This window comes from Cyprinus carpio, chromosome B20 (genome assembly GCF_018340385.1).
Source record: "Cyprinus carpio isolate SPL01 chromosome B20, ASM1834038v1, whole genome shotgun sequence".
In the NCBI taxonomy this organism is placed as follows: domain Eukaryota; kingdom Metazoa; phylum Chordata; class Actinopteri; order Cypriniformes; family Cyprinidae; genus Cyprinus; species Cyprinus carpio.
In genome coordinates this window covers 7,878,149-7,891,665 of record NC_056616.1, presented here as the reverse complement: position 1 = coordinate 7,891,665, position 13,517 = coordinate 7,878,149, and the positions used below count along the sequence as shown (strand labels likewise).

Sequence of the window (13,517 nt, the reverse complement as noted above, 5' to 3'; positions counted from 1 at the left end):
ATAAATTATTGTTAGTGGAAATTTAGATTCACCTCAGTGAGTCAATTATTTTGAGAAAAAAAAAAAAAAAACACACAGAGAGATTCTTAACAATTTGACATATGACATATTTAGGCCACAATTCTGGAAAAGTGAATCTTTTAATAAATCTCTTTCAACCGTTTCATAACAAAAACAGTCATTTATCACCAAAAACAAATCTTAATATAATTTAATAAAATATATGTGTGAATCCAAAAGAGTGTTTTATCCACAATTTAAATAAATAAATAAATAAATAAATAAATAAATAAATAAATAAATAAATAAATAAATGTTTCAAACATGTTAAAAAGCATGTGTGTTAAGTTAAATTTTACTCTCAACAATTTTGGATTTCTGAGGCATACACATTAAAGATAACACAATGTAGCCATTTGATTTGAACTAGAAATTACAATGTGATCATATAAAATCAACAAACTCTTAGGTGCTTTCAGCCACAAAGTGTTAGTGTGGTCTCGGCTATTAAATATTTAGCACTTAAAAGTCCTGGATACTGACATACTGCAGTAGAGGTAATAAAAATCTAAGATCAGTTCAAATGTTAGCATATTATAGTATGATGTAGGTGGTCTTAAGGAAAATGATCTGTGCAATTTTCACAGTGTGACGGGGAATATAAATCACAAATGAGTTTTTGTTGCAGCCCTTTGAACAATTCAGACTAGTAAAACTCCTGTGCAATAGATCTGCATTTGTTTATTTGAGTTGCTGGCTGCTGAAGGGCCATGTGGTTCATTAAAAGCAATAAGAAAATAAAAGAAATTCCTACACTTGAATAAAAGGAGCTGTAAATTGTGCCTCTGCCACTGTCGTATTATGAAACTGAAAGGCATGACCGAATACTTCAGAAAACCTTCTGCTGTGTGAGTATTGCGATCCATTCTGGTAATGTAGCGCTGTGTCTCATACTGATTTACAACATAGAGAACTAGAGAGCAGAATATTGTGAACATGAACTCTGGTATTAGCAAGGATACTGTCTACTAAATATTTGACTGAATTATATACAGAATGATTATGTGGTCACCACCTTACCTGGTGTTTATCAACTTCACAGCTTGACTTCCATTTCATTTGACTTGAGAAACTTAAGGCATGTTCACACCAATAACAATAACTATATTAGCATCTACACTCACACACAATAACTTTTTATTATTTTAGTAATTATGTTGTCTTCCGTTTTAAATGCTTAAGCTTGAATTCTGATTAATGTGTTATCAACATTTGAAAAATAAAGAAAAGAATGCAATTGCAATATATTTATTCTATGTTGCTATTATTGGCGTGCTGTTGATGTGATTATGAAAAAAAAAAACATATTGATTGATTTATTTATTTTTTCCATGAAGATTTCCTTTTGTGTAAATAAATAAATAAATAAATAAATGTAACAATAAAGTTACATAGAACCATTCTGAATAGAACCAACTTTTCAGTGAACAGCTCTTAAAAGAACATTTATTTATTTATTTATTTTGGTGTTTTTCTTAATCATCTGAAGAACCTATTTTGGAAACATAGATGCCAACAAAGAACCTTTATTTTTAAGAGTGTACAGGTTATTTTGACATGAGAGTTAATTAAATTTTCAGTTTTGTTTAAACTCTTATGAATACAAAATATATGATACATGAATTTTTGCTTTTTTATGGTGCATTATGGGACTTTTTAGAGGCTGACCGCCTTTGCAGATTCCTTACTATCACACAGTTTTTTTTTTTTCTCAGTAGATGTGATTCCAGTGTAAAATATGGTAGCCTATCATTTTACTTCTGCATATTTTTGGGTTCAGTATATAATTCATTGTCTGTACGGCAGACAGATTTATGTTAAAATTAAATTTTGTGGACTGAGAAGGACGAAGCAGTCAATCACTGCCATTTAGAAGATAAAAATAAATAAAAAGACATCTGGAAAGTCACTAAAAGGGCTCTTCGCAATGTGATACGATGGAACTCGGATACTAGGATCAATTTATTTTCAATAAGGAGGGAGACACTCTCATTTCTCAATGTTCAACGATTATAATTCTCTGCCCTTCCTTGTCATTTAATCTAACGATCGCAAATTGATTGCCAAATCACTTGGGTCCTAATAAGTGTGTGGAGTTTTCCCTCCCACTGGATATAGGCCTACGTCAAGCTGTCCCTTCACTGTTAGTAGGCTTCTATTCAAATATCATGTCGCGTTTACAGTAATCTGGACCTAATTAAAATGTATAGTCTGACAGAGTGCAGTATCGGCACATTCTGTGCATCTTTCATGCCAGTGAGTGAATAGTTAATGAACGTTACGCTGCCTTGAGCTTTGGAAAGAGGGAGAGAAAGAAGCAGTATATGGAAGTAGGAAGGCGACAAGGCACATAAGTACACCGTATACATAGACATTTCTGTAAATATTGATTGGTTATTGCTTACTAAGATCTGTGGTAAACGTGGTGCCTGAAGGAATGGTTGAAAGGAATAAATCAATTAATAAATGTGTTTTCCTTTATTCGGCTCTGAGAAATAAGCATTGCAGTCTCTGAATATTTGCTTGGAAATCTCTAAAGCTCACTTGAATTTGTTGCACATTATTAGACATGACGTTATTGGAAGACTGTCTGAAAGCAGTTACCTTAGAAGGTGCTTTCATACAAACACGGCGCCTGTCAAGTCAATGACTAACTGGGTAGCAAGACAGCTGTCTTTGGTTTTCAAACACACGCAGAGTGAAAAAGCGAGATTCCCTTAAGTTTGCCTCAGCCACCTCGAAACAATGGAGAACATCTGGATAAAAATGTTAATAACTTAATGTGAAACAGAGACTGCATATAAAAGTTCAATTCATGATACGAAAGCAGGGTAAAATTAATTAATTAGGAGTTTGTGTGGGATAAAGAGCTTCTGAATTCATTCAAATGATCCAACTCAATTAATCCATGTATCTGACATTGCCGCTTCTTTTAAGAATGCTGCAAACAGGTAGAATGTTAACATTTTCAGTGAGAAACGACTTGCATTTTTACTTCAAGCTCATCTTACCTCTTGTATGATTCATTTATATGATTTTGCATCTCAAGAAAATCGACACTTTATATAAAAAAACTAAAACAAAACTTCCAGTTTATAGATAGTATATATTAGTTTATAGATAGTATATATATTTTTTTTCTCAGAATTGACGTTCACAAAGAGCTTGATTGACAGCTGATCTGACCAATCAGAACGCAGATATTATGTGCCACCGCTCCTATCTCGCCATCTTGCCCGACAGCTACGTCCGGTCTCCGTAGAAATCCATGTTAAAACGGGGTAAAAAGATAGACTGAACTGAAACTTTTTCAATATAATTAAATATAAATATGTGCGGAGGGTTAAGTTGTGCTTTTGTTGGCTGCCACAGTAACGCCAATAAGCTAAGGAAGTTTTGAGTACCAAAAAACCTGTCATGTCCGGCGCTGTATGCATGGCTTTCAGTGCTTAAGTTAAAATACTGAGTGTGAAATAATAAAATGATATGTTAAAAAGTGTGTTTTTATCATTATGTGGCTAAATTAAGGTCAATAGTTAGTCAGGTGCCATATGAATCACACACAAATTCATAAGAAACTGCCACCAAGCAAACTAGTTACAGATTTGGTTTGGCTCCACCCAAGCAAGAAATTCAATCAAGTTTGAAAGACAAAAGACATGAGAAAGACATAAAGCTGAACAAATACAAAGAAAAAAATAAAGTAGGCTAATTATTATTACTTATTTATTTATTTTTATGTATTTTTATTTTTTTATTTTTTTTGGTGAACTATCCTCTTAGGGACACGGACCTAGACTAGACTGGCGATTAGTGTTATGGCGTAATTTCACTTAATGACACTGACGATAAATGCTACAAAACTAAACATATCAGCACGGAAATCAATCTCGCATGCTTAAACAGAGAAGGGGAAGTTAAAATGTAAGTGTCATTCCACCCCAGCCTGTAATCTCTTCACTCAGGACAGTGTGGGAGGACCGACCGAGAGAGAGAGCGAGAGAGAGAGAGAGAGAGAGAGAGAGAGAGAGAGAGAGAGAGAGAGAGAGAGAGAGGGAGAGTCGGAGGTGTGCAGTGAACAGATCATTACCAGCGCAGCTCTCCTCTGTAAACATCTCTCGGAGATAAATCGGCGACCTCGTGCGTTTTGCTTTCACGAAGTATGATGGTATGATACGCGGTGACGTGGATGTATTTTGGGCATTTTCGGCGAGTTTACAGACTCTTGGAAAAAGTGGATTTTGCAAATGTGAATTTAATGTAAATTAAAGGTTTAAACGAGGGCTCAGCCGTGGAAAGAGGAACAGAGGGAGTCGTTTCGGTAAAAAGTAGTGAGCGCGGACACCGAGCTTTCCAAACGGGAGTCAGTATGCTGCCCGGAGGAGCCGCGGGCGGAGAGGAGCTCCGAACCGTTTCGGTAGAACAGTATGTTACGGGAATGGCGTTGGATCTGTGCGTCCCGACTATTCCAGCGAGCGCATGAAGAACAAGAAGAGGGGGACAAGTGCTAAATGTTGTTTAATTATACACGGATAAAATCATGTTTGATAAGGTAGGGTGATTTTGATAGAGACAACTGCGTTTATTCTGCTGGATGAGCCATTTACCCGTCTAACTACAGGAATAGAATTGATATCCATATTTTAAGTTAAAAGTGTTCGTTTGTATACGAAGTTCCCAGGCATTTCGTCCGAAACTATTCTGCTGTAACTATGGGCTTTTACTTTTCCGCAAACTGCTGCGTTTGTAGGTTAGACTAAGTCAGCATTTCAACATCTCACATATATAGGGTAAATAGCGGATAACCAAAGCGGTTTATCTGGTCAAACGCCAAGCGTGTCATAGCATCGTTTCTCGTTTACTTACGCTCGGCTCTCAGTACCATAGTGATTATTCATTCACATCAACAGCTTCGCTGCTCTCTCAAGTTCACCTTATCCGCTTCGAAATGTCTTCTACGATTCAAACTTTCAGTTGTTTTGTCTGTACTCATTTTGTTTTGTCTGCGAGCATGCGTTTTGGTTAAGACTCACTGCAATAAATAAATAAATAAATAAATAAATAAAAATAAAATACATAAATTAATAAATAATAAATGAAAATAGTTACATTTAGCAAGGGTTGTCAGAAATTCCCTGTAAAAAAAAAAAAAAAAAAAAAAGGTTACAACGTTTCAGCCATTAAGGGATGGCGTTTGATGCCTGCGCATTTTGCAATTTTCAGCCGTAAATTTTCCCAGCTGATAAATAGTTAGTGTCTATAAGCACCATAAAAATAAAAGGTGGTAAAATAGAAATCCGCGATGAAATCAACGTTCAGCAAAACTGGCCTTTCCATGAAGAATAGCCAATAAACAGAGTATAGACAGAGTACAGTGTTAACCACACACACAAAAAAAATAAAAAATAAAATAAAATAAAAAAAACAACAACATGCTATGAATAATGCAATAAACATTAAACAAACAGCATTACATTAGTAGGCTAATATACTGTAAAATACCCTATTGCACCCAGGTGATTAGAATAGTAAGGACAGATACATTATTTCAACAATAAATGTTTCAATTAAGTATAATAAAATATGGTATGGTATGTCTATTATAAGTTTTTTATTTATTTATTTATTTATCTATTTATTTTTTACCAGTAGCTTAACTATTTTGTAACAATATTTTACTGTAAAAGTACAAGCATTGTCTTGAATTTGTATTTTTTCACTTCCAAAATTATATTTTACAGTAAAACTACATTTGTTGTGTCTTAAATGAAATATATTGTGTATAATGCAGAGGTAACAAATTAACAGGTTTTTACTATAGCATTGTTACAATTATGAACATCTTTTACACACTTAAAACTAAAGCTTCTTCGTTGACATTGATGGTTCCATGAAGAACACCGATGGAAACTTCTAACTGGTTCTTTAGATTAATAAATGCAGGAAGGAGAAAAAAAAGGTTCTTTGAAGAACTGTTCACTACAGGGTTCTTTGGTTGAACCGAAAATGGTTCTTCTATGGCATCACAAAAAAAAAAAAAAAAAAACATTTGAATCTCTATTTTTAACATGCAGAGTTTGCTGTAAACCTCTTTATACTCATGATTATGCATTTTAATGTGATTTCAAATATGATTCTGTCAGATCTAAATGCCTTTATATATTAGGCCTACATTTTTCTTAATTTAAATCACATCTGTGATAGCTTGCCTCTTAGTAAAGACAAGCGTTCTCTTGCCAGGCATTGATTGTTTTAACTCTATTAACAAGGCAGATGGTATAAGCCACAAAAGCAAAAATCCAATGCAGAGGTGTTTGCTGAAGAGTCAAGATGCCAAGAAGTATGTTATTTTACAGTGATAATAAAAGCAAAATATACAAACAGGGCCACCTAAAACATTTTTAATTACATCTGTACATAAATGGTGTTTTTTGAATTGTCAGCTACAACATATCGTATTTCACAAAATGTAAATGTCATACAGAAGCCTGTTTTTTGTCCTCTAGGTAAAAAAAAAAAAAAAAAAAAAAAAAAAAAAACAAACCTTGCCTCCAGCGTTGATTAAAGGGCAGCAGCTGCCTTGCACGATTACGTAGAAGTTTATTTAGATGAAAAATGGTGCACGTTTAACTTATTTTTTATTTTAATCTTAACTTTAATCAAAATACAAGCAATACAAGTCTGAACAGTAGATTCAGTATTCTGTTCTGATCAGAGTTCTGATTATAATTCTGAGACTTTGAACTAGCAAAAAACCTTTTCGTTGAGGAGGTAAAAAGACTGCATTGATCATTTATTGCAGATAGAGGGGCTAAATTATACCCCAATCCCATTTAATTTGACAGGCAGCATTTGTCACTCTGAGCTGTGTAGGACAACCCCACTCACTCAACTCATTTGATTGTTTTTTTTTTTTTTTTTTTTTTTTTTTCACTGAGCTACATTTAAAGGGGAGGTGATATTCTATGATGCATAGTGAAGACGCTATAAGCCATATAGTAAACAAAAAATATTTTTAAGGCATTTTTTTTTTTCAATGATAAGCCGTTAGTTTTGGGTGTGTAAAAACATGGAAAAAAACATAAATGTATACAGTTTATTGGCCTGTACTTCATTTTTGTTGTGAATCCACACTTTTTGTATTCTAATTTGTCCTTGTTTTGAAACAGGTCTCTAGACCCAAATGTCACATCTTCCGGGAAGTGCTCGGGCTGAGGCCCATCAGCACTTGACAGCAGGCTGGGAGGTGGACGGTGTGGCTCAGTGCTTCAGCACTCTCTCAGTCACACCCTGCTTGGGCCCTGCAGTGAACGAGAGCAGTTCTGCAATGATCTGATTCCTCAGCATGGATGGCTTGAGTGAGAAAACCCATGCACTCTAATGAGACCACCTCTCCAGACAAGGACTAGAAATTATCAAGGGATTACTTCTCAGATTCCTGGTTTATCTGTGAACTGCACATTAGAATAATATTTTAGAGGACTTAATTTTCTGGATTTGTTACATTTCCTTTTTACTCCCTCCAACCACTGATATTGTCTTGCCATTTCCTTTCCCTCACTTTCTTTTTCACTATGGAGTTTCAAGCCGGATTTCGGAATAACGATTGGACTTCATTTCTTCGCTTTTGGTTGACAGTGTTGTTGAGCTTGCATGTGCAGTTCAGCCCCGTCTCCTCCTGTCCCAAGGAGTGCCGCTGCGATAGAACATTTGTTTACTGTAATGAGAGGAGCCTGACGTCTGTGCCTCTGGGGGTGCAAGAGGGATACAAGACCCTCTTCCTCCACAACAATCAGATCAACAATGCCGGCTTTCCATTGGAGCTACACAATGTTGCCTCTGTAGACACTGTTTACCTATATGGAAATCAGCTGGATGAATTTCCCCTCAACCTTCCCAGGAATGTTCGAGTGCTGCACCTCCAGGAAAACAACATCCAGACTATCTCCAGGGCAGCACTTGCCCAGCTATCCATGCTGGAGGAACTCCACCTGGACGACAACTCCATCTCAACCGTAGGGGTAGAGGAGGGTGCTTTCAGGGAAGCTGTCAGCCTCAAGCTTCTTTTCCTCACCAAAAACCACCTGAGCAGCATTCCTATTGGATTACCAGCAGATCTCAAGGAGCTGCGTTTGGATGAGAATCGCATTGCCGACATTGATGTGGATGCCTTTCAAAATGTCACCACCCTGCAGCGACTTTTACTGGATGGGAACTTGCTTGAGGATGAGGGCATCGCTCCTGGAACCTTCCAGGACCTGGTCAATCTGAGAGAACTGTCTCTGGCTCGAAATTCCCTCACCACTCCACCACCGTTGCTCCCTGGCGCATCCCTGACCAAGCTCAATCTGCAGGAAAACCAGATGGACACCATTGAAGTGACAGCCTTCGTTGGGCTTGATAAACTGGAGAAGTTAGATATCTCTAGCAACCAGCTTCAGTTTCTTCCACCGGGTGTCTTTGACGGCTTGAGAAACCTGAGGCACCTTAATGCGAGGAACAACATCTGGAGGTGTGATTGCAACATTAAGTGGGTCATTGCATGGCTCAGGTCTCTGCCTTCTGCGATAAACGTCCGTGGGTTCACGTGCCAGAGTCCAGAAAGGGTGCGTGGCATGGTAATTCGAGAACTCACTTTAGATGCCATCGACTGCCCAGCGGGCACCGTGCTTCATCCCTGGCCAACCCATTCATATCCATCTACATTGCCACCCCGCAGAACCACCACCATCACCACGACCATCTCCAGAACCACCCGCTTCACCACCATATCACCCACTTCTTTTTACCCCGCCTCAGCCAACCCCACACCCCCATTTCCACATTTCCCTCCAGGTCCCCTGCCTCCATACGAAGACCCCTTAAAAATCTCCTTTCACATAGTGAACTCTACCTGCATTGACGTGAGCTGGGAGTCTTACTTCACTGTGACGGCTTACAAGGTGACTTGGGTCAAGATGGGGCAGAGTTTGATGAGTGACATCACTCGAGAAAGAACAGTCCCAGGATACCAACGAAGGCTTAGCCTGTCAAATTTAGAACCCAGGTCTATCTACCGTATCTGCGTGTATGTTCTGGATACTCTCAACACGTACAGACCGGGTGAGGATACTATCTGTTCTGAGGCTAAGACCAAATCCACATCTACATACTCTGAATCTGAGCAGGCTGCCCAGCAAGACAACACCTCCACACTCCTATTGGCTGGAGTGATAGGTGGGGCAGTTTTGGTGGTCTTAGTGACACTTCTAAGCTTGTTTTGCTGGCACATGCACAAGAAAAGCAGGTCATCATCGTCCAAATGGAAATACAATCGCGGCAGGAGAAAAGATGACTACTGCGAGGCTGGCACCAAAAAGGATAACTCCATCCTGGAAATGACTGAAACAAACTTTCAGATAGTGTCACTAAACAATGAGCAGCTTTTAAAAGGGGACTTCAGAATTCAGCCCATCTACACACCTAATGGAGGGATTGGCCTCAGAGACTGTCACCTTAGCAACAATAGCATAGCGTACTGCAAGAGCAGTAATGTTCCCAGTGTGGACTTCTGCCACACATGATGCTTTTCGACGGATGTTACAACCATTTGTTCAAAGAAAATGTAATTCAATATTCTGTACAATACACGTATACATATATACATATATATATATTTCCAGGTGCAGTCAACATGGTAATTTATACTGTGGACAAGTATGTGGAATTCTGCTATATTTTCTATTCTTAGTAAATATGAAATGGTTTTGTAATATGTGAGGCTCAAAGTGGTTTCGCTCAAGGACGCTGTCGATGTTTTGTATAATCGAAGCACGCTGGCTACCTGCTGCAAGTGCAGTCCACAGGTTTTGCCTCTCTACCACTTTAGGATCTTGAAAACATTGCTAACCACACAACCAAAATATGCCCTTTGTTCTGAAATACAACTACCCCTTCACACAACAGTAGTTAATATAACACAGTGGCCAGGAAACCAAAACACAGCTGATTAAGCTGCAGTAGAAAAAAAAAAAAGGAGCTGAGTTTTTTCTTTCTTTTTTTTTTTTTTGGAATTGAAGTGCACTTTCTTAAAGCAGCAGAGAGCATGAGCAGTCATTCAGGAAATGAGCTTTTGTGGAAATCACATTTGAAGGGAAAAGGGACCACTCTTCAACACCCTGCAGTTCTCACAAGGAGAAGCCTACATCGGTGAATGCGGTAGGGAGATGGTTAGAAGGGTTCCTGTGCAAGCATTTTTCAGGCATATTTGTGTATCATTTTGCCCACCAGGGGGCAGCTTGTCTCAGTACATACAAAGGATAGCAGCTCAAATAGACCACAAACACTCTAGCATGTTAAAATTCTGACTTTTCTGGAAAAAGCTTTTGTGCAGGATGCTTATTTTCAAGTAATTAGCACTCCAAACATTAAATGAACTAATATAATAGCTAAACCACTGTGGTAAACTTATAATATCCTGAGGGAGCTCTGTAATCTCCTTCATCTTTATTTAGTTATAATTTGTAAAATGTAAGAGAACGATGAAACACTTCAAATTTGAATCTGCATTTCCCTTTTATATACTTAAATTGCCGTTTCTGAACATGTTCTGTGATTTACAAATTAGGTCAGGGTATTACACAGAGCTCCACATCTCTATCTATTTCTGTCCTCTCACACGAATGTGATTAGGAACATTCTACAGCGACATCCACATCATTGTCTAGCTTTTCCTTTACTGACCAAAACCCTTTTTAATCATGCATCACATCAGGTGGGATGATGAATGGACATTTAAACAAAAGCGCTCTTTTCACAGAGACGAACTGGCACATGCCAGATTCTGTCTTTGAAAGAGTTTCAGATCCCTGCATGAGTGCAATTAGAACTATTTTTTTTTTTTATTTTTTTTATGGCACACAAGTTTTCCAGGACAGAGAGCCGAGTTTGGAATTCAGGCTTGCTGTGGAGAAGTATTTATCATGCGCTGTTACTCATAGACTTCACTTGCTTTGACAAGATTTTATTTTGTGGGCTGAGTTCAAACCCCCACTGCATAATCCCTGGTCCAAGAAAGGGAAAAAATGCAGAGGTTATTTTCGCTTGGCAGGAGGATTCAGGACTGGGACGGGGGTTTGTAGTTGGGGTGGTGGTCCTAATTGTCGGAGTTAACCCTTCATCGCTCTCCGACTTGGCATTAAGGTTTAGACTAGATGACTGGATACTTGTTTACATCCAAATTGTTTTTGGAATCAAACGGATCAAACAGACCTTTGATTTCTGTGACTAACACAGTTGGTGCTTGCATAGGTTAACAACCAACAACCCACAAGGTTTGTCTCAGTGGCACAAACAAAATGATCTCTAAAAGGAAAAAAGGGCTACTGCACTTCTGTGGTCATGAAAGTATTTCTCCTTAGCATCCCAGCAGGCCTCTCCGACCACCCCGTCCCTACTTTTCCTTGAAATCTGGAACATCCTCGGGCTCATTTCTCATCTGAAGGCTTTTAACTGATGTGTACACCATTAACAATTCATTTCAAATCCTGTGGCCACCCGTAACTCTTTTTAACAAACTTCCTCCACACAAGTCCGGTGCGGTTGTCAGGCTCAGGTTCCCCGAGAGGAGGCGGTTGCGGTGGCGCAGACCCAAATGAATCGCTGCAAAGTTAACCCGTTAGTGAGATAAATCCGTCCCAAGCCTCTCTGCAACATATTTTTACAGAGAGGAAAGTAATGGCAGAGAAACTTATTTGTGCCACTATCTAGTACATCACTCCCTCTGCCGAAGTCCTCAGAGCTAGTTTTTGCTGGGTCACTACCATAAACATAAATGTTTCATACCGAACAGTTTTATCTATTGCCTTACCGTAACCCAGCAGTATGACTTAATGTGGTTCATGTGAAGGATTTGACATCATTTACACAGATATCTGTGGATTACATGTTTTGAAGGCAGGACTGAATGGAAAGCATACATTTTGAAGGGCAATTGCAAACAGAATCCTGACAGACATCAATAGATGACATTGCTAACAAGCCAAGGTCTATCCTCCAGACAAGAATGGCGTGTTATGATTCAGAGTGACTCATTGCTTCACTCGTGTGGCCTACATTGTTCTTTATTTTCTATGGATGAGCTGAAAATCACAGTAGTGGCCCTGTAGTCAAATGGATGTATTACACAAAAGGGACTGTGAGCAATGCCTTGCGTCCATAATCCTACCCAACAGTCAATCTGTCTCTTGAAAAAGCACATTGATTTGGTTTGGAATAATTATTCTAAATGACTGTAAGGTCAGTCTGAACAAAGCACTACCACAAATGTGGCTGAATTAGTCTTTGATCTTTGTATGTCCCTTTCAGTCTTTTTTTGAAAGAATATGGTTCATAATGATTTGAAAGATTTTCTCACATGTGCATTATTAAAACTTATTTAATACAGACTTCAGCACATCGCTTGACATAGTGGTTTTACATTAGGACAAAACTAAATCTAGCTGATGTTTGAATGAATCGGTTACTGTGTGGCAGTTCATTCTAATGGGAACCTGAATACCATGACAGGTTTAACAACAACCACAATGTTTCATGTGTTTTAGCATTTGGGTCTTTTTTCTTCACGTTTAATATGGGGAGTGATTCTGCTTTTCTCATATGGTGATTTGTTTGGTCTGTAAGCTGGGTTTTGCAAGTAGACTCCATTGGGAACCAAAGTACTTTTTGATTGCTATGTAAATTTAATTTCTTTCGTTTGTTTCCACTACTAAACTGTTGTTGTTGTCCCATGTATGTGCCTTGAAATGAACTTACAATGTAAAGTCCTTGAAACCTTTAAATGTTTTTGCACAAGCTGTAAATAGAAAAATCATGCTTTTTTTTTTTTTTTTTTTTTTGAAAATAAAGGAGCCATCAGAATTGACAGATGATCTTGTCCATTACAGGCATATCTTCACTTTCTTATTCTTAATCTTCAAAATGTGTGTGATCCATTTATTAACACATTGTACCTGTAGATGTCCAAAACTGCTGGCTAGTATGATGTTTTTTTTTTTTTTTTTTTTTTTTTTTTTTTAGATTAATGATATTACTTGCTTTGGACAGTTTAGAATGGTCTTTTTTTCTTCTTCTAATTTTGCTATACATTTTCCTAAATAGTCAAAATTTCTCAAAGGATGAGGTCTGAGCAAACTATTACACATGCTGCACATATTTCGAAACATAAATTACTGACATACTGAGCATAAAAGCTAAAGCTGAAATGTAAGCATTTTACATTAGAGATGTACAAAGGTTTTACAAGTACTGACCCAGTGAAGTCTGACATGAAATATTGATATCGTAGATTGGCATATTACTATATAAACTGTTTATAATGATAGAGTAAACTATCAATCAGATGACAGAAGGAATGTAGTAGATATACAACAGGTTTTTCCAGTAAAGAGGCCTTAGAAATTTGTGTGTCAAATGATACA

General features: G+C 37.7%; 1 protein-coding gene across 2 annotated transcripts in view; it reads left to right on the top strand.

Annotated features, from left to right (window-relative positions):
* The window catches only part of flrt2 (fibronectin leucine rich transmembrane protein 2), a 33,900-nt gene extending 20,979 nt beyond the window's left edge, over positions 1–12,921 (top strand). Inside the window, exons 1-2 of one of the 2 annotated variants that reach the window (XM_042746141.1) lie at positions 3,832–4,612; positions 7,230–12,921. In XM_042746141.1, the coding sequence (XP_042602075.1) occupies positions 7,635–9,623 (1,989 nt within the window). In that variant the 5' untranslated portion in view covers positions 3,832–4,612; positions 7,230–7,634 and the 3' untranslated portion in view covers positions 9,624–12,921. Of the gene's footprint in view, positions 1–3,831; positions 4,613–7,229 lie in introns of those variants that run through there. The other variant, XM_042746142.1, reaches the window with a different exon arrangement.
* The last annotated feature ends 596 nt before the right edge of the window (positions 12,922–13,517 follow it).